This window comes from Schistocerca piceifrons, chromosome X (assembly GCF_021461385.2).
Source record: "Schistocerca piceifrons isolate TAMUIC-IGC-003096 chromosome X, iqSchPice1.1, whole genome shotgun sequence".
In the NCBI taxonomy this organism is placed as follows: Eukaryota; Metazoa; Arthropoda; class Insecta; order Orthoptera; family Acrididae; genus Schistocerca; species Schistocerca piceifrons.
The window spans coordinates 110611841-110632663 of record NC_060149.1 but is presented as its reverse complement, the minus strand read 5'-3'; the positions used below and the strand labels follow the sequence as shown (position 1 = coordinate 110632663).

The 20823-nt window shown below is 42.0% G+C and overlaps 1 protein-coding gene across 7 annotated transcripts in view; it reads left to right on the top strand.

Moving 5' to 3' along the window:
• LOC124721760 (organic cation transporter protein) overlaps positions 1-20823 on the top strand; it is a 306826-nt gene that overhangs the window by 227279 nt on the left and 58724 nt on the right. For all 7 annotated transcript variants that reach the window (XM_047246864.1, XM_047246870.1, XM_047246867.1 and 4 more), the window contains one exon: positions 4087-4262. In XM_047246864.1, the coding sequence (XP_047102820.1) occupies positions 4087-4262 (176 nt within the window). The remainder of the gene's footprint in view (positions 1-4086; positions 4263-20823) is intronic.

The following is a 20823-nucleotide window of genomic DNA, read 5'->3' as shown; positions in this document are numbered from 1 at the left end:
TCTTGTGATGCATGTACCGTCAGACCGATGTTCACAAATTATGGATTAAAGTTAAGTATTCCAGAAGTTCCGTACTTTTTTTACTAGACTCAATTCCTTTAACTGTTCCAGACCTCACGCCAGCCTGCGTGAGCTTAAACGCGTGCCTTTCGGCTATCTCCTAGTGGCTTGGCTGTCTTGCCAAGTCACAACACTCACATCTCAGACATCCTGCCTAGTACGAGTCTGTGTGGTGAATAATGAGATGGCGCGTGTAATCATTTCGAGTAGCTACGGAATAGATTGATGGCGATACCGGTATCTTAGCTCAGAGCTTTACGTTGCCTCGCTTTGACACATGTTGTCGATTTTCGCTACTAAAATTCATCATAAACAGCCTATCACAAATTGAGAAGAATAGTGATGTCCATACCTGAAACACTATAGGGAAAATGACCATCATCCATGGTTAAAACTCTCAGTCGCTCAGCATCAACAAAATTTTTCTGATCATTTGTCCCATTACGTAAAATGTCTGACAGCTAGTAAAGCATCTACATCTACATCCATACTCCGCAAGTCACCTGACGGCGTGTGGCGGAGGGTACCTTGAGTACCTCTATCGGTTCTCCCTTCTATTCCAGTCTCGTACTGTTCGTGGAAAGGATTGTCGGTATGCCTCTGTGTGGGCTCTAATCTCTCTGATTTTATCCTCATGGTCTCTTCGCGAGATATACGTAGGAGGGAGCAATATACTGCTTGACTCCTCGGTGAAGGTATGTTCTCGAAACTTCAACAAAAGCAAGTTTTAAATGTACACTAAAATAATTTCTTCGTGACAACTACTTCTATTTCACAGACGTAGTTTTATTTAAAAACTGGCAGCCTGTAAAAAAATACTATCTTTGAAGTGTAGCTGCATGAGTAGGACTGTGGAAGGATATTAAATCTAATAATATATACATATCCTGTAAAGTGATTTGTCCCACATGTAGATAAAGAAAATAGGTCAAACGACCAATGGAACATATAACTAGCTAACCACGCAACCAACCCTACCGAACTAGATGATGTGACAGAAATGACCCAACTCGTATACGGAAGAAACGGGATATAAATTACCGCCCAGCGATCCTAATTTGTCATTATTGCTTCCTTAGTTCATTCAAGCGACTTCGTTTTCTACAAGAGGCAACAACAGAGTATGTTAACCATCTTTATTCAGTCGCGCTCGGATTCGTACTCATCCGACTTTGAAGTCGGTGCGACGGTAAACTGCAATCTTGTTAATTCCTCTTTTTATTACCGTGCTTCACGTAACACTGTCAAAAGAGTTGTAACATTGAATAAGCGAACTGTTCACATTAGTAATCACGTATCCAAAGCTCATGCGGTCTCCACAGATTAACATAAAGCAAACAGCGCTTCACGCTATGTTATGGTAAAGTGCGGTGCAGAATTACTCATGGTTAGGCATGCATCTCGCACTGGCTGGACGTGTGCTAGCCAATGAAACTACCCTCGTCCAGGGTGCTTGCCCGGTGGCCGAGGGCACGCGGCAGCGTATTGATTTTCGTTCGAAGGGCTCGCCTGCGCAGTTTCGTTTCACCCAGAGTGAACTGTTGTCGCGTCCAACGTAAGCTTGCAAGACTACCTTTCCGATCATTTTTCATGTGCAGCAAAGGAAAACCGTAAGCTTAAAAAAAAAGAGACATGCGAATCAAACTGCATTAAGAACGATTAAAAAAAATTGGAAATACTGCAACACGTGTAACACTGCCGACAATACGAGTAACATGTGACACCTGTGGACAATGATTCCCACATCTCTGATCCAATCACCATCTTGTCTGTGTTTCTCCCTTTCCCACACTCAACACACATTACTTCAAATACAGTTTATTTTATAATTCTCTTCTTCATTTAATGACTTTAACATATTTTCGTTCAAGCATTTACGTATGTCTCTGAAACTGTATTCTGAATTACTGGTTCTTCCGTTTCCTGCTTGTGCCATCTTCATAAATGATTTTCCCCGCTTTCTTACCCTTAACACTGGATGAAGAACAGTCAGAATCTGACAGTTTGCAACTGACATCTTTAACTACCACGTTTTTCTGTCGCTCCTGTACGTTTTTTTTTCAGTCTCTGCTACTTGTAAGAATGTAGCCGTCTATTTTATTTCGCAGTAATCCTTTCTTTTCTTTTTGTTCATGCTAATGTACTTTTGTTACTTAGAGACTCTCTTTTTTTATTACTGCCCGAATCTTTCTCTCGTGTAACACCATATTTACTCGTCTTCAAAATGAAATCCTATAGAGATTATTGCTGGCTGAGAGGCTTGATGAACGGATGTGCTAGTTTACAATTTGAAACCCGCGGCTCGGTGCTCCGGCGGGGAGACAAGGACAAAAATCTCGCCCGGACAGTGTACAAGATAACTTTAACGTAGGAAATGAACTTAGTTTACGATAGCATCTTCCTTTTGGTCATTACACTTTGTACAACGTTTTTCCATTGAGCACGTCCCATTCTGAAGAGTGATTTTGGACGATCTATGAAATTTCAATCTGCGGTACCATAACCACTTCTTTCGACTCGAAAAGTTTTCTAGCCACATCTTTCCTAGCTGCGAGAACTGGCAGAGGTCAGAGGGTGCCAGTTTTCCTGAGTAAGGGTGGCTGATGCAACAATTCGTACTTCAATTCTCAGAATTTCCCTAATGCCAAATCACTTCTGTAGAAGAGAACATTATGATGATGAAAGATGATTGTCTTCTTGTGCAATCTAGGTATCCTCTCGCATAGGTTTTCTTTCAGTTGGCCTAGAAAATTTAAGTAGTATTCATCAAGTGCTGTTTTGCGTTTTGCAATGTAATCAACAGGATCCTGCAACCGAATAAAATAGTGGCCATAACAATACCGGCAAATAAAACTGATTTTGCCTCTGTCTGGGACTGATCAGCTACCATCCACTTTTTCCCCCGTTGTTTCGCTTCAGGCGTGGAGTGTTGGACACTCGCCTCATCCGCAGTAGTAGCGCGTAAAATCACTTGGATTCATATTAAAACGGCCAGAAAATTCTCTTACTAATTTGCTTTTGGCCAGCGTTCAACAAATGTGGCCCCGTGTTTCATACAGCTTTCCATAATTAATATACAATCTACCTTGATCTTTCTGATTGTGACTCTGTGGCATCAGGAACTTAATTTGCATTGCCTAACATTACCACATTGTGCACTTAGTCGACGCTTTAATTTTGTTTGCAATTCCGGGACGTCATTAAAATGAACCACAAATTGAGAGGAGAGTGGCCAAGTCAGAATTTGGCCGTTTCGTAGTAACAGACTCGTTATAAACGTTCACAGCCTTAGCTTATATTGGCGTCGGTGATAAATTTTATGACGCCACTATATTCCCGATCAGCCACATAAATGAGACACGGACAAAACACTACGACTTTAAAAAGCCATGTGAGCAAAATAATTCCACAGATAATTTTCACGTACATTATTGCGGACATGTGCAACACAAAAAATTGAAAATTTCATTGAAATTTGCGCTATAGCTCTACCAGACCGATAAATTTTGACCGTAATCTAATACAGTCCATCCCAGAAACAAAGATTCCATTAATTGCTTTTGCCTGGCTCTGCTAATTCCCTGGAACTGATTTCTAGAGCACTCTAAAATTTTGAACAGTTACATTTAACTTCCCTCACCGATGTTTTGTAGGAATATCATCCCGATATCTTTTGGGTCGGATGCTACGTACAAGTTTTTGTGGCAGTAGTGATTGCGTAAACGAGATAAAACGTCGAAAAAGGCATGTACTTTATCAGAGCCTACACAAGTAATATTTGCCGGTGCTTCAATACTGAGTCGCAAATGTAAAACTGACTTTAATTATTTATTTTACTGACTAATAAAGTCATTTCACATAATTTTGTGTATTTTATATAACTACAGTTATAGTCAACAGATACCTAAAAACTTTCCAGTCTTTTCAAAAAACTGATATCCTAAAGCTGATAATACAATTTAAAAATTTAATTTTTTGACATTTTGCATTTTAGTATTATATGTATGATCTTTGGTTTCGTTGCAGGCGGATGACGACGAAAACGCTGAAGTAAAAAAAATGGATTTTGACGATGTTCTAGTGGAGATCGGAGAATTTGGACGATATCAGATTCTGAACTATTTTTTGATCTGCCTTCCGGTCTTCTTTGGCGCTGCAAACAGCCTAAGCTACGTATTCACATCTGGAATTCCAACATACAGGTAAGTTCTGGCTAATATAATCTTACTTTCAGGTACGTTATCCGAGAGGCAGAAATGTTTAAGGGGCCAGTACTTACGTGCGGACAATAATTCCTCAGAACAAGGATTCATTAGACTGTCACTGCCCGTTCCACATTAGGAAGTGCTCCTAAATCCACTGAATTTCTCACTGTAAACAATGCTTTATTCCTTTCTCCAGCTTTTCACCTCTGGCATTATTTGCTCGACCACTTTTTCCCTCCGCCCGCACGTCGGTCTTCTTCCTGAGTGATTATTTGTTCTGACAACTGGATTTGGTGCATATTTACTTTGTAGTGCAGACCTTTGGAACGCATTACTCCCGCAAAACGAGAGGTACACTTAGAATAAAGATTGGGCATCATACATACTGCTGTCATAAGGCTCTTCCCTCATAAAAAAAGAAAAAAAAAAGAAAACGGATAGTGCGAGTGTCTCGCGCGCTCAGAGGGTTCCGCACAAATTTAATTATGTATATAGATAGTGCATCTGTAGCTGCTGATGAGTGAGTCTGCGAGTATCAAAGTATGTGACATAAATGGCTATATCTTTTTTATTGCAATGTCTTAGAAGCGTAAATTTTGTACACCGCCAAGGGACTGTAGACGCTAATATTATAAATAAATTTCTAATTTATACCTCTACCTGAGAAAAAGGGTGATCATTTAAGGTTTCCGTTTTTACTGACTGAGGTATAGAACCCTAAAAATGGGAGTTACACCCAGAAACAAGCACGAACTAGAAAAAGCAAAAACAAAAAACTCCTCTTACAGGAAATTAACAGACATGATGGGGAAGCAGTAGCCTTCGCACATTGCGGATTCAGAAAGAGTGTGTGAGTAGGACAAGAAAAGCAGCCACAGCAGTTCTTCCAGCGCAATAACCGTGATAAAAGGTCCTTTGTTCGTTAGCGCAAAACTCCTCAGTTGCAGCCGCTTAGTGGTCCTATATACTGTTCTCAATAGTTAGCACTATTACTGTCACAAGGAAAAAGAGGAAAGGAAAGACAGTTTAGTGTACTGTTCACAGCAAGTGAGTGAGTAATAGTTCAGCCTGGCTAGAACGAGAATAAGAATTAGACTTGGTCGTGGCTTTGTTAAACCTTAACCAGAATTCATCTGTAGAAATTTAAGAAAGCTATAGAAAATCTACCCATTCCTCCTAAATGCAAACCCAGTATACTGATCCATATGTCAACTCCCTCTCTCTCTCTCTCCCCCCCTCTCTCCACACCTCTCGCCTCCCTCGCCCTCTCTTTCCCCCCCTTTCACGCCCCTCCTCCCCCTCTCTCTCTCCCTTTCTCCCCATCGTTATAGTGTAAGAAGAATGACTTCTAATGCACCAGGCGTCTACTGCAGGCCTGTAGGATTCTTCGACATGTTCTAAACTCATTTGACACGAAGTGAAAATGCTCCATTCATGCAAAAAATTTCAGAGATGTTGATCAGATATCACTACTAGATCTTGGGTATGTGAAGTTGATATGCAGGTCACACTTGGCTCACGAAGGGACCTGAACCAGTGCTTAAGACACTCAACTCATAATCTGGTGGAACGGGTGCACATCTGAGCCCAACCTTCCCAGTTTAAGCTTACTGTAATCAGATGAGACGAATGTCGGAAAAGTTCCTTCGGCAACGTCAAGAACGAAACCCTACACTTACAGTTACTATTATAATAAAGCGGTTTAAAAGGTGTGTAAGCTCTTTGCTGCCGACATAGCAATATATTGTCAACCTGTCTGTTTTCAAAATAGGCTTTCCAAATGACAATTTTAAAAAAAATGTACCTTTACACATAATCTAAAAATCGCATGCTCGTCCATCCTAGTAGTCTGCCTCCTTTTGGAGATTTTTCTGCCATAATCTTGCGAATCACTCTTCTTGTGATATAATTATATGACCAATATTCTTAATTCTTCTAGCTTTTATCTTTGTTGCTATATCTGGTTATACAGTTATATATTTTTTTCGAGTTCACCATTCGTTGCTGACACTGTTCCAGATATTTTGTGTAGTGTTTTCTTCTAGAATATCCAAATAATAAAAAAAAAATTTTTTTAGTTCTCAGAGTCCAACTTGTTCATCCATATGTTAATGTTATAACTTATGTACCAGTAGTTCATAAATGCACAAGTATTTTGGTTTTCCAAGAGGAGGAGGAGCAGGAGATTAGTGTTTAACGTCCCATCGACAAACGGGTCATTAGAGACGGCGCACAGGCTCGGATTAGGGAACATTAGAGAAGGACAGCGGCCATGCCCTTTCGAAGGAACCACCCCGTCATTTGCATTGAGAAATATAGGGAATTCACGGAAAACCTAAGCCAGGATGGGCGGACGCGGGTTTGAACCATCATCCTCCCGAATGAGAGTCCAGTGTGCTAACCACTGCGCTACCCCGCTCGGTCCTGTTCTTCAAGTTTGCACAATACGTTTTATTTGCTGGTGAAATACGCAACCAGCCACAAATACTTTTTAAATGCTTTATTTCGATGCCATAACCGATTTAGGACTACCATGTCCGTCGTCAGATGGCCAACGTTTCCAATTACATTGATATTTTGGTCAACAGCATATCTTCTGTTCCTGCTAAATGTGGATGGTGATTTGTTTTGTTATGGTCTTTAGGGTTTTTTACATCAATGTATAAGCTGTTGCATTGCAAACAGCATACACATTGTAAATAAATCACAGTGGCATACTTCATAATATTCTTAATGTTAGTTTGGGCGTTAAACATGTACTCTGAATTTTTCTTAAATTTGTAACCTCATTTATTTGTCTTATGCGTCGAAACAAGGCCCCGGGAGTAGACAACATTCCATTAGAACTACTGACGGCCTTGGGAGAGCCAGTCCTGACAAAACTCTGCCATCTTGTGGGCAAGATGTATGAGACCGGCCAAATACCCTCAGACTTCAAGAAGAATATAATAATCCCAATCCCAAAGAAAGCAGGTGTTGACAGATGTGAAAATTACCGAACTATCAGTTTAATAAGTCACAGCTGCAAAATACTAACGCGAATTCTTTACAGACGAATGAAGAAACTGGTAGAAGCCGACCTCGGGGAAGATCAGTTTGGATTCCGTAGAAATGTTGGAACACCTGAGGCAATACTGACCTTACGACTCACCTTAGAAGAAAGATTAAGGAAAGGCAAACCTACGTTCCTAGCATTTGTAGACTTGGAGAAAGCTTTTGACAGTGTTGACTGGAATACTCTCTTTCAAATTCTAAAGGTGGCAGGGGTAAAATACAGGGAGCGAAAGGCTATTTACAATTTGTACAGAAACCAGATGGCAGTTATAAAAGTCGAGGGACATGAAAGGGAAGCAGTGGTTGGGAAGGGAGTGAGACAGGGTTGTAGCCTCTCCCCAATGTTATTCAATCTGTATATTGAGCAAGCAGTAAAGGAAACAAAAGAAAAATTCGGAGTAGGTATTAAAATCCATGGAGAAGAAATAAAAATTTTGCGGTTCGCCGATGACATAGTAATTCTGTCAGAGACAGCAAAGGACCTGGAAGAGCAGTTGAACTGGATGGACAGTGTCTTGAAAGGAGGATATAAGATGAACATCAACAAAAGCAAAACGAGGATAATGGAATGTAGTCGAATTAAGTCGGGTGATGCTGAGGGAATTAGATTAGGAAATGAGAGGCTTAAAGTAGTAAAGGAGTTATGTTACTTGGGGAGCAAAATAACTGATGATGGTCGAAGTAGAGAGGATATAAAATGTAGATTGGGAATGGCAAGGAAAGCGTTTCTGAAGAAGAGAAATTTATTAACATCGAGTATAGATTTAAGTGTCCGGAAGTCATTTCTGAAAGTATTTGTATGGAGTGTAGCCATGTATGGAAGTGAAACATCGATGATAAATAGTTTGGACAAGAAGAGAATAGAAACTTTCGACATGTGGTGCTACAGAAGAATGCTGAAGATTAGATGGGGAGCAAAATAACTGATGATGGTCGAAGTAGAGAGGATATAAAATGTAGATTGGGAATGGCAAGGAAAGCGTTTCTGAAGAAGAGAAATTTATTAACATCGAGTATAGATTTAAGTGTCCGGAAGTCATTTCTGAAAGTATTTGTATGGAGTGTAGCCATGTATGGAAGTGAAACATCGATGATAAATAGTTTGGACAAGAAGAGAATAGAAACTTTCGACATGTGGTGCTACAGAAGAATGCTGAAGATTAGATGGGTAGATCACATAACTAATGAGGAGGTATTGAATAGAATTGGGGAGAAGAGGAGTTTGTGGCACAACTTGACAAGAAGAAGGAACCGGTTGGTAGGACATGTTCTGAGGCATCAAGGGATCACAAATTTAGCATTGGAGGGCAGCGTGGAGGGTAAAAATCGTAGAGGGAGACCAAGAGATGAATACACTAAGCAGATTCAGAAGGATGTAGGTTGCAGTAAGTACTGGGAGATGAAGAAGCTTGCATAGGATAGAGTAGCATGGAGAGCTGCATCAAACCAGTCTCAGGACTGAAGACCACAACAACAACAACAACAACATGCGTGCGATCACTTTTTCTATTACTGACTGGTGATAGACAGTCTTTACTTGCAAAACAAGTCTCCACACAGTAGACAGGACATTAAACTCAAACCTTCCTTGTGTCTACCCCATCCTGCACTAATAAAATGTGTCGGTTTAACGCTATGCGAAAAAATATCAGGTAAAACATAAATATTTTGTGATTACCCTTGATCTGGGGATTGATAACATAACAACTTAAACAGTTGTTTCGATTATTATGTGAGACAAGGTAAAATTTTGTACCAGAACGGCTCCTTAACAACATATATGAGGGGTTGCCCATTGCTGAAAGTACATCTGAGCCAGTAAAAGCGACCACATCTGCTGCTCTGGAGCCAATCTTCCAGCAAGTTCTGAATTTGCACAGAGGGTAGGGTTGTTCGTTATTTGGAGTTTCAGTGTTAAGCTGGTGATGGACATCCTAAGGAAATAGTATTTAGGTGACAAAGAAGTTCTCCTTGGCTCTTTAGCACAATGCAGGCCATGTGCTAGATAAGTAGGTGATACAGAAGATACTAAGAGAAGAGAAGGACTCATCACGGATCATAGTAGGAAGTTCCTACTAAAGCAGAGAGATATCTACGTAGCAGATTCAAACGAAGCCGAAACACAAATGAGAAACAAAAGCTACACAAAGTCAAATTTAGCATGAGGATAGCTATGCAAGAATGAATTAGAAACCAAGATCTTACCAGATAAATCAAAGAATCCTAAAAATTTTTGGTCCTCTATAAAATCAATCAATGCAATCAGATCGTTGTAAAGTTTTAATTACAAGGATAAATATACGAATATTTTTCTGGTATTAAAAAGATGAAACAAATCATTTATGTGCAGTCTGAGCTCATTCTTATGTTAATTTTATTTATTATTATTAAAAGTAGCAAAACAGGCATAAGAAAGAAGGATGGCATCAGGCTTGAAAACGACCCAGCTTTTGCCCTTGTAGTTCCTGTTTGGGAATGCCTTCGCTAAAAGAGAAAATGCGATGTAGACAGACCCGACAGGTAGTGTCGAGATTGGAGTGACAAATTGCCATGTCGCGTTCAGCTCTGGAAACATCTTTTACACAGAAAAAACTTTTCTGCAGGCAGACTGGGCAGAGCAGAAGTAACTGGACAGCAGTGACAGTCAAGAGTCGTGTTTGTTGGTGCGTTCCTCAAAACTTTACTCTTTGTCCTAACATCTGCACAATATAGGGGAGGAAGACGTTTGTTATTGCTTCTGTGCTAAGAAGTCGTCTCTGGTAATTAATAGCCGCGGTTACAAGAATTACCAGGCTCAAATATGGGTTTTCAGCGGTTTGCACAACTTTGCGTCAAGTATGCCTATTATGTGCAGTATTAAAGACTCCATTGTCATAACGTTTTGACCGAAGAAGTCTGTTTTGGCACAACCTCATCAACTGCACTGCAGTTAACAAGGCAAGCTACGAACTTTTTAAAATCGCCTTTCATGTAAATATAAGCTAGAGTTCTATAAGCGAGGGTGTTTTGTTCAATACATTATCATTTACACTTACAGATTATTACTGCTTGATTTCGAATTCTTCTTCATTTTTCTTCAATCTTACTTTCAAGTGTAAAGAAGGTGACTGTATCGTCAGCAGTAGTAGCTTCAGTGTTTTCTTAAAGTTATAGAGTCGTAAAATTACGCATTTTCAATAGGTTGCTGTGCTTTATTACTTGAGTGAAATTCATTTGCATAAAGTCATATTCTTAAAGTTTCAGTAGTATGCCCATTTTTTTAAAATGGCAAAATTTAAGTTTAATTGTTTCGAAAAGTCTTAAAGTAACGAAAGTAAGTCGATAAACATCTTGTCAGTCTCAGTCTGGTTCCCAAATGCAAGGTTTAACTTTATGAAAAACTGAATTGAGTGACTGTTCCAAATTGAAGGAACAGATTTAACTTTCAGGATTCGTTCCCTGAGAACGTGGCGACCGTATGTTGTAAACATAAGCGTAAAATTTCAGGAGGAATTTCTCAAGGTGACTCTTGTTCCAGTGAAGAATGCATTCACTATGTTTAGTGGAAAACCGAAATCAAGGTGAGCAATACTTTGTTGCTAAATACAACGACCCATTGGTTTGTCTACTAAGCGTTTCAGAAGTAGTTCGATAGGCAAATGAAAATTGTCAGGTAAACACGTGCTCAAGAGCAGTTACAGAGCGCATTATGGATTAAGTCAAATATTGTTTCTTGGGTTCACGTTTACGCGTTTAGATGCTATGTCAGACAAAGTCGTAGCAAGGTCGCTCTGTTTCACAAGCGCCTATCGACTCTTGAGAAAACTAATGTCAAGAAAACACTGTATCTGAGCATAGAAACGGGTGTACAAGGGTCGTCATAAGCTCGCGTATGACATTTTTTCTGGAAATCGAACAACTCCTATGTAGAAATAAGCATGATTTCCACAAGCAAAGATGGTGCAAAATGCAACTTTCTACGATCGTTCCTCAGATCCGGAAGGCGGTACCTAGTGGAGCTCACGTTTGATGCCACACTTCTTATTTCCCAGAGAGCCTTTGAAACAGCATAGGGTTTCCTGGTGTAAGCTTCCTTTATGGACATAATGGTTTTTCAACAGACATGATGGTACTCTGAAACATAGAATTCACCGAAAACCGCCACATACAAATCGACATCTGCATGCAAAAAGTTGCCACCCACCGTACGAACGTAGTGCGAGAGCATATGCTATTTGCGACGCGAATATTTTAACAAAGAAACTTGCACACTTGGCATCAGCGTTTAACGAAAATGGATACACCAAGAATCAGAATCGTCAGACTATGCAGTTTGGTCCATCCCCAGAATTGCATGAAGAGGAGCATAGTTCTGTGGCCGCTGTTCCGTATGCTGGGAAAACGAAGGAACACTGGTGTTTAACGTCCCACATGGGCCGTACCCTTTCAGAGGAACCATCCTTGCATTTGTCTTAAGTATTTTTTGGGAAATCTCAGAAAACCTAAATCAGGATGACCGGACAGTTTTGAACCGTTGTCCTCCCGAATGCTAGTCCTGTGCTCTAACCACTGCGCTACCTCACTCGGTCTTATGATGGGGCATATCCTTTAAGTTTGAAAGAATTTTTTGGAGGCTTAACGTTAAGAGAGTGATCTGTCCACCTACCAAGATTAGCGCACTATTTGGCTATGTCAAAGATGATTTGGTGAAGGTTAGCGTATACAGAATTCGTTGTCAGTTTGGGAAGGCTTTCATCGGCTTGTCGAGTTGGAGAGTTCAGGGCAGATACATGGAACATCGCCGCACACAAGGCGATAACATCCTGAAAAATCGGCAGTAGCGGAGGATTGTTTAGACAAGGGACACGAGACCCTGACGTATACCAGTACGTCCGGTTTTTGGGACAGTATTCGTAAGAAGTCAATTGAAACTATGCTGGCAGACAACTTGATTAATGTAGACAAGCGTTTTACTTTTAGCAGGACATGGAACCCTGTTTTATCCCGCATCAAAGCACGACGTTCCTTGCTAGGACCGGCCCTAGAGTTAGAAGATAGTCTTTGAGAGCGTTACATCGTAGGCGGCAGTGTTCTACTATGAGTAGTGCCACATGCAGCACATGCTCCGTGTACAGTGCGGGGGCCTATATGGGACGATGGTATCCATCCTCGGTATCAGTTTGCAGTTGGACTCAGCAATTACAGCAATGGCATCTCTCCTGAAGAAGACGATCAGAGGGTTTGGCGAAATATCGAGTCATATTTATTTCAGGATCTGGCTGCAAATTCGTGGAGACTAGCAAGCCTTTGAAACAGTTTTACACTCGCGCGTTGCACTAAAAAAAATTGTATACTGAACATACCAACAGATGTGTGATTTCACCAAAGAATTCCTAGCACACAGAAATTGGTATGTCGTACTTAATGGGTAGACATCACCCATAGCGAAGGCAGTGTCTCTCTTCAAGATGGTATGACAGAACTACTGTTGTTCACGATGTACCGGTATATAAATGACCTGTAGATCTATGAGGCAGTTCGCAGACGACACAGCTGTGTACCTGGCGGTGACATCATTAGAAGTTTGTTGTGAAATGCAGAGAGACTTGCAGATGATCAGCTGTGGCGCAAAAATTGGTAACTGACTCTAAACTTAATTAAATTAAATGTAAAACGTGTATATAGACAAAAAGATCCGATATCGTTTGACTACGCAACCGACAGCAGCCAAATACACTCTAAGGCTAAAAAACTACACACAACGAAGGAACTATCCGAATGGGACAGAGATTTGTAGATGTGTTGAACATGTACAAACAAATGATCGCAATTTCAGAAATAATGGATGATTTATTCAAGAGATAGAGCTTCACAAATGAGCAAGCCAATAACGCATTGGTACACCTCTGACCCTTATGCAGGCAGTTATTAGTCTTGGCATTGGTTGATAGTTGTTGGATGTCCTCCTGAAGGACATCGTTTCAAATTCTGTCGAACTAGCGCGTTAGATCGTCAAAATGCCGTGCTGATGGGAGGGTACCGTCCATAATGTTCCAAACGTTCTCAACTGCGGAGGGTTCCTGCGTCATTGCTGGCCAAAGTAGTGTGGCAATCACGAAGACAAGCAATAGAAACTCTAGTCATGTGAAGGCGGGCATTATCTTGCTGAAATATGAGCCTAGAATAGCTTACCATGAAGGACAACAAAACGCTGCGTAGAATACCGTCGACATACTGCTGTGCTATAAGAGTGCCGTGGAAGACAACCAAAGGGGTCCTGCTATGAAAAGAAATTGTACCCCAGACCATCACTCCTGGTTGTCGGACTGTACGGTGGGCGACAGCCAGGTTGGTATCTCACCACTGTCCGGAATGTCTCCAGATACTTCTTCACTGGTCAAAAAAATGTTCAAATGTGTGTGAAATCTTATGGGACTTAACTGCTAAGGTCATCAGTCCCTAAGCTTACACACTACTTAACCTAAATTATCCCAAAGACAAACACACACACCCATGCCCGAGGGAGGACTCTAACCTCCTCCGGGACCAGCCGCATAGTCCATGACTGCTGCACCCAAGACCGCTCGACTAATCCCGTGCGGCTCTTCACTGGTCATCGGGGCTCAGTTCGGAGCGGGACTACTCACTGAAGACAATTCTACTCCAGTCAATGAGATTCCTGGCCGAAGACGTGTCTGGAGACGCCCCAGACAGCGTACATGTACATCAAATTTACCTATTTCCGTCCCATTGGGATGATTCTTTCGTGGTACGTCGTTTTTTGTCATGCAATGTCTATAGTATCTGTTCGGAGCGTATTAGGGAGCAACAACAACATACAATGATCAGAACTATGCGAATTTACCATTAGATACCACGAGAGAAAGACCCGTCAGTATAAAAGGGGGAAGGGGAGGTATTGTGTTGTGAAGCAGTAACGTCAGACTGGGTCCGTCACCGAGCGAGGTGGCGCAGTGGTTAGCACACTGGACTCGCATTCGGGGGGACGACGGTTCAAACCTGCGTCCGGCCGTCCTGGCTTAGATTTTCCGTGATTTCCCTAAATCGCTTCAGGCAAATGCCGGGATGGTTTCTTTGAAAGGACACTGCCGCCTTCCTTCCCCATCCTTCCCTAATCCTATAGGACCGATGACCTTGTTGTTTGGTCCCATCCACCGAATCAAATGGTTCAAATGGCTCTGAGCACTATGGGACTTACCTTCTGAGGTCAACAGTCCTCTAGAACTTAGAACTGCTTAAACCTAACTAACCTATGGACGTCACACACATCCATGCCTGGGGCAGTATTCGAACCTGCGACCGTAGCGGTCTCGCGGTTCCAGACTGTATTGCCTAGAACCGCTCGGCCACTCAGGCTGGCTCCACCGAATCAACCAACCAACCAACTGGGTCCGTCAGGACAGCTTAGTCTCCTCAAACGTGGACTAGTCATTCAATATCACCTGAGAAACAGAACCATAATGGAAATTTCAGCACTTCTAAAACTACGGCAAGTTTTTGTGAAGTTGAAACGGGAAGGAACACCTATCTTTAAACCAATACTAGGCAGACTTCACGTACTGACGAACAGGATCCGTCGAGGATTGCTGAAGATGCTTGTAAAAAATCGCATGAAATCAGCGGAAGGAATCACTTGTGAGTTCCAAAGTGCTGTCAGCAATCCATCTAACACAATGACTGTACGTAGAATAGGGTACATTGACTGAGCAGCTTCCGATACGTCACACAAAAAATGAGATGTATGTATGGCATTTTTGGCTGAGAGGCTCCACTTAGGATGTTCGGCCATCTGGAGTAAGTCTTATTTGACGTCACTTCGGCGACTTGCACGTCGATGATGATGATGAAATGGTAATCTGGATCACACACTCACGCACGTGCAAACGCTCACACAAACATACAAACACAAACACAAACACACACACACACACACACACACACACACACACACACACACACCGTCCGCGAGTGTAACGGGGGCCACGTGGTTGAGAGCAACACTAACCACCGTGCCACAAGCTGCAGACACAAGTCACACATTTTTGTAGTCAGTGCTAAGCGACACTTTATGTGGTCTAAAGAGTGACGCCACGGGACAGTGGATGACTGGCAATGAGTGATTTGGAGTGCTGAATCACGCTATACTCTGCGGCAATCCGATGGAAGAGTTTGGATTCGGTGAATGGCTGAAGGACGTTACCTGCCGTCACTTGAAGTGCAAACAGTGAAGTACGGACGAGGTGCTGTTACGATACAGGCGTGTTTACGTGATTAGTGTGTGGTCCCCTTATTGCGCTAATATAAATCTAGAAAGATATGGATACATTTTACAGCATTGTGCACTGCATACAATAGAGGAACAGTGCGGAGACGATGATGGTATTAGCATCACAAATCATCCTATGATAAAGCAGCACCGGTTTGTTGACAGTATAAATGAATTGGCCTGCCCATACGATGGCATGCACGACCTAGCAGATTCTTCTACTTATATGTCGATGGCAGTTTAAATTTCTGTTCAGTTGTCAAGTAAAAGTTCAAGAAAATAAGTATTTTGTATCACAAAGCAATAACTCTAAATACTCGTGAAAGAAATAAGATATATCAGTTCATTCTATCGCTCCCAAATAGCACAAAAATTATTTTCGCTTCTAACAGTAACACTCAATGTGGGACGATTCGTTAATGAGAGAAATGTGATAGCTATTCCAGATGAGTTGTGCACTATAGTGCCCGCAGTTTAGGGACCGATGGTTATAATTAAAGAGAAGCTTGTGGAATCATTGTCTCGTAAAGCCATTCTTGCCCCAAAAAATACTGTCAGTGATAATTCCCTAAAATCGAAGCAGAAGAATTGGTGTACAAAGGCAAACTATCCAACGCAGAAATATCGAACTGGCTGCAATATGTTCTAGAAGAACTGCACTATGTTTTCATTTTAGTTTTATTTCCGGCAACAAATTATTAAGACGGAATACGGACAGTTTACGAAAATGCATTTTCTCACGATGTCACCAAATTTTCAACATACGCGGAAATTGTTTTGTTACTGAAGTTAGATAAACATAACATGCGATTTAAATATTAAGGATGTATCTCATTTTCAATACTCCAACCAGAACTCTGTTAGTTTTCTGACGCGAAGTAGTTAGAGTTAAATATGACGCGCTCGCATGTCGAGAACTAAGGGGTCTCAGTATAATTTTGTTACAAGAAACAGATGGATAGGTTTATAATTAAGCTGTTATTAGGTTTTCTGTTCCGCCCAGTTATTTTTAACATAACAAAAAAAGATTTATGTGTATATACAGCGGTAAAAAAAATGTAACTTAAACAGGCCAACCTGTATTAACGAAAAGAACAAAGCGATACAAGAAACAGTATCTCTGTATTGCAATAGTTATATTATAAAAAAATATTTATTTTGTTTGATATACAGAATGTTCAGAAACTATTCGTTCAAATTATATTTAGTTGTGGTACATACGGTCCCCGACGGCAATTTCGGATGCTAGGGACGATTTATTCCTAAGGTCGTCGAGCATGTTGATAACAGCAGTGATATTCACAGGAATTGCTCGAATGCGCGACCACCGGCCTCTATGAGCGCAGTATATCGTCGGTCCACTGATCGTCGTTTACGTTTGAAGACTCCTGGCATGTCCAGATTCGTACCAGCAGCGACGGCAGTTTTAGCGACGAGGTCTTCTCGTGTTCCCAGAAAGACTGATACACCAGTTGCTTCATATGCCAGGAAGAAATCTAGATACGTCAGGTCAGACAACCTGGGTGGCCAGGCCACAGGGCCACCTCTCCTGATCCATAGATTCCCGAAGCTGGTTCTCAGATGATTTCTCACAGCAATGCTGCAACCGGCTGTCGTCCCATCGTGCTGGAAGTACATCCTTTGTCTAACATTCAGAGCAGCAGCTCTGGCAACACAAGTTCCGCGAAGATGCGATATCTCCGTCCGTTGATGCGGAATGGAAGAATCGTATGGTCCAACCAACCTATCACAGAGAGTGCGGGCCCACACATAATACTGAAACGCTGTTGGTGAGCACGAGGTCAAGTTCCTCGTGGATTCACAGTGCCCAAACATATGGAATTGGATGTTTGAATGTCAGAACACACTCCCAGTCAGTTACGCCGACACATCAGCTTACGTCAGCACCACTAACAAAATGTTCCCTAACGTTACAACCTGCCTTCAGAGACCATATGTTCCTTATCGTAATGCATTTGTTCTATTGTTCTCTACCTTCTGTGTTAATTTGAGCAAGTACTTTCGGGACACCCTGTTGACTCATGAACCTCATTTGGAGTTCGCTACCGATAATTACCTTTTTATTACAGTGTAAAAATTTGGAAGATGTAATTTAGTTATGCAACTTGTTACTATTGCAAACTACACACCCGAAAGATGCAGCTGAATCCGAATATGACTCATTCCTATGCCGATAATTGAAGAACTCCACTGACATCACTCTCGGTGCTATGAAAAATGCTTGAATTGTCACTGTCACTGTTTAATGAAATAATTGTCTCCTCCAGTGAATATTCCAAAACAGCTTCATTCTGCCATGCTCTTCCCATGATGCTCTGCGTATGTCTGACGGTTTTCCTCCATTCTTCAGAGGCGACGACCCTAGCAGTTTGTTTTGTTAGTATTTAGACTGCAGAATAGACAAATTTATTATTATACCTGGCAACGTAACCTTTATTTTGGGCTCATATTAATTGTACTGGATTAAGACGGCAATGTTGAGGTATTGTATGCCCATTTGTTTTTGGCAGCTCGTCGACTTCGTGCGTAGGGAACTGTGGTGTATGGGGAGATTTTGGTTACATAAAAACTAAACTCTTCCCGAACAGGGCATGAAGTTCCAGCGGTACCAACCGGCCGCCGTGTCATAGGCATCACTGGATGCGGATGTGGAGGGACACGTGGTCAGCACACCGCTCTCCCGGCCGTATGTCAGTTTCCGAGACAGGAGCCGCTACTTCTCAATCAAGTAGCTCCTCAGTTTGCCTCACAAGGGCTGAGCGCACCCCGCTTGCCAACAGCGCTCAGCAGACCGGATGGTCACCCACCCAAATACTGGCACAACCCGACGGCGCCTAACTTCGGTGATCTTACGGGAACCGGTTGGTTACATAACCTCCACCTTTCTAAGTTTATCGCTTACATCGTCATTACGAGGCTAAGAATCGACCATTTCCTCCTTTCGCTGTCACTGAAGGCGCATTGTCGACAGCAACTGAATAGTAAGAACCTTCATCGCGAACGGCCGTTGATGATTTTCCCAGATTTGGTATTAGTGATTCCGCGAAACACTTTAGAAACGTAATGCGGTTCATTCTTCTTTGATTTAAGAAGCAGGAGATTGTTTGGGAAAAAGCTTTGTAAGGTGCCTGTATGAAGAACAATAAGTTTGTGGTCCTTTGCGGGAAGGCATTTCCATTGTTCCTTTAGTTGTCATCTTCCAGGACTGTCTACTGAGAAAACGAGCCCCGTCTGACGACGTGACCAGAGCTGACCCGTGTTTTATCGAGCTACACAATTTCGTCGATGTTCACTCCACGGATCTGCCTTAAAAAGCAGCATCACCAGGCAGCTATACCTTCCCTCTCCGTCAACAGATTACAGCTACAGCAATGTCCGTAGTAAAATCCCAGGTTGTGTAAAATTGTGAATAACGTCCAAGGGCGTACAAAACTACGAATAACGCTGTGCAGTTGCCTTGAAAGAAACCTGATTCCTTAAGGGTGACCAATAACTCGCTGGATGTTCGTTGTTTCTTTTTGTGATAACAATCAGAAACATGGCGACGAATCATATCTTCAGTAATTAAATATATATGTATAATCTGTTTATTCATGCAGTGGTTTTCCTCGGAGTTTCAAACTTTGATGCTTTTCTAGGTTCCTTTACTTGCTGGAACATTTCCTTGCTACTCTTAACAACAATGTTTTTGTTTGTATACAAAGCTGCTGCAGTTCTATCGATGACCCTGTTAACGGAGAGCGGCGGGCTAGTATTAAGTTCTTCGGCCTCGAAGTAAGCACATAACGCACAAACCATTTCTCTCGGTTGACCTCGTACGGCAATACCCTGGCCAAGACAATGACGTCGAAATTTTCCACTCATAACTTTCGACAAACTTCTTTCTGGCATTTTTCAGTGACAAACAATAAATAACCGTACGGTAATAACAAATACAACAATAACTCAAGCAACCGTAAAAACAAAAACCAAAACGACCACACAGTACAGCTATAGGCATCCTCGCCGGCCGGGGTGGCCGACCGGTTCTAGGCGCTACAGTCTGGAACCGCGCGACCGCTACGATCGCAGGTTCGAATCCTGCCTCGGGCATGGATGTGTGTGATGTCCTTAGGTTATTTAGGTTTAAGTTGTTCTAAGTTCTAGGGGACTGATGACCTCAGAAGTTAAGTCCCGTAGTGCTCAGAGCCATTTGAACCATAGGCGTCCTCAAGGGAGAGCAAGTGGGAGCACTTGCCACTCCTGGAATCTGGGTTTTTATTCATCGTAGCATTATCACGAATTTCTACCAATTATTGCCAGCGACTCTACAAAACCCTAGATTCAGCTCTGCCGAGTACGATGAAAAATACTGTGACATGCAGTCGAGATGGATGCGAACTGATACAGAAGATGTTGATATAATGTCCTGAATACTTTCCTGACGGTGCCTGCATCGAGCAGCAGAAGGGCAGGAACGGACTGATGACACATACTGACTTGAGAAGTTATAGCTCGAATTTAGGCAGCATAGCTGCGCAACGAAATCGTAACTGTAGTTTGCTGTTTGTCTCTGAACAAATAAGACACGTGATAGCTTGCTAATTCTAAATCCAAATGCACATGGAAGAGGTATTGTAGTAGAGTCTGAAGAAAGTGATCATATCGGTGTGTACGGTTATACCTGAATCCATAGCCCAAATGTATCAGTCGAAAAGATAAAATACCATTTTCTACGCTAGAAACGATGATGGCTGCGTTCTACCGGCAAATTTAAGGTCGGTTTTAGGAGATATCCCATGTTTATCTACAGTGCCCAACAGAAAAGTTAAATACTCAGAAGACATGGTCAGACGTTAATGTAACTTCATACACACACACACCATCGGCGGATATGTAAACCATTACAGTTGCAATTCTCTGTAGAACGGCCACCATAGAGAATTACTTTTCCGCGTTTAGTGTTTTTACCAGGCTTGGTATGGTATATATGGGGACGTGAACGTGATGATGATGTTGATGTTGGTTTGTGAGGCGTTCAACATAGAGGTCATCAGCGCCCGAACAAGTTCCTAATCTTTCCAGTTCCAGTCTCTCCACTTCCCGAATGATGATAGAAATGGTGAGGACAACACAAACACCCAGTCTCCAGCTGGAGAAAATCCCCGACCTGGTCGGCAATCGAACCCGGGACCCCGTGATCCAGATGTAGCGGACTGGCGTGAACGTTGTCAGACG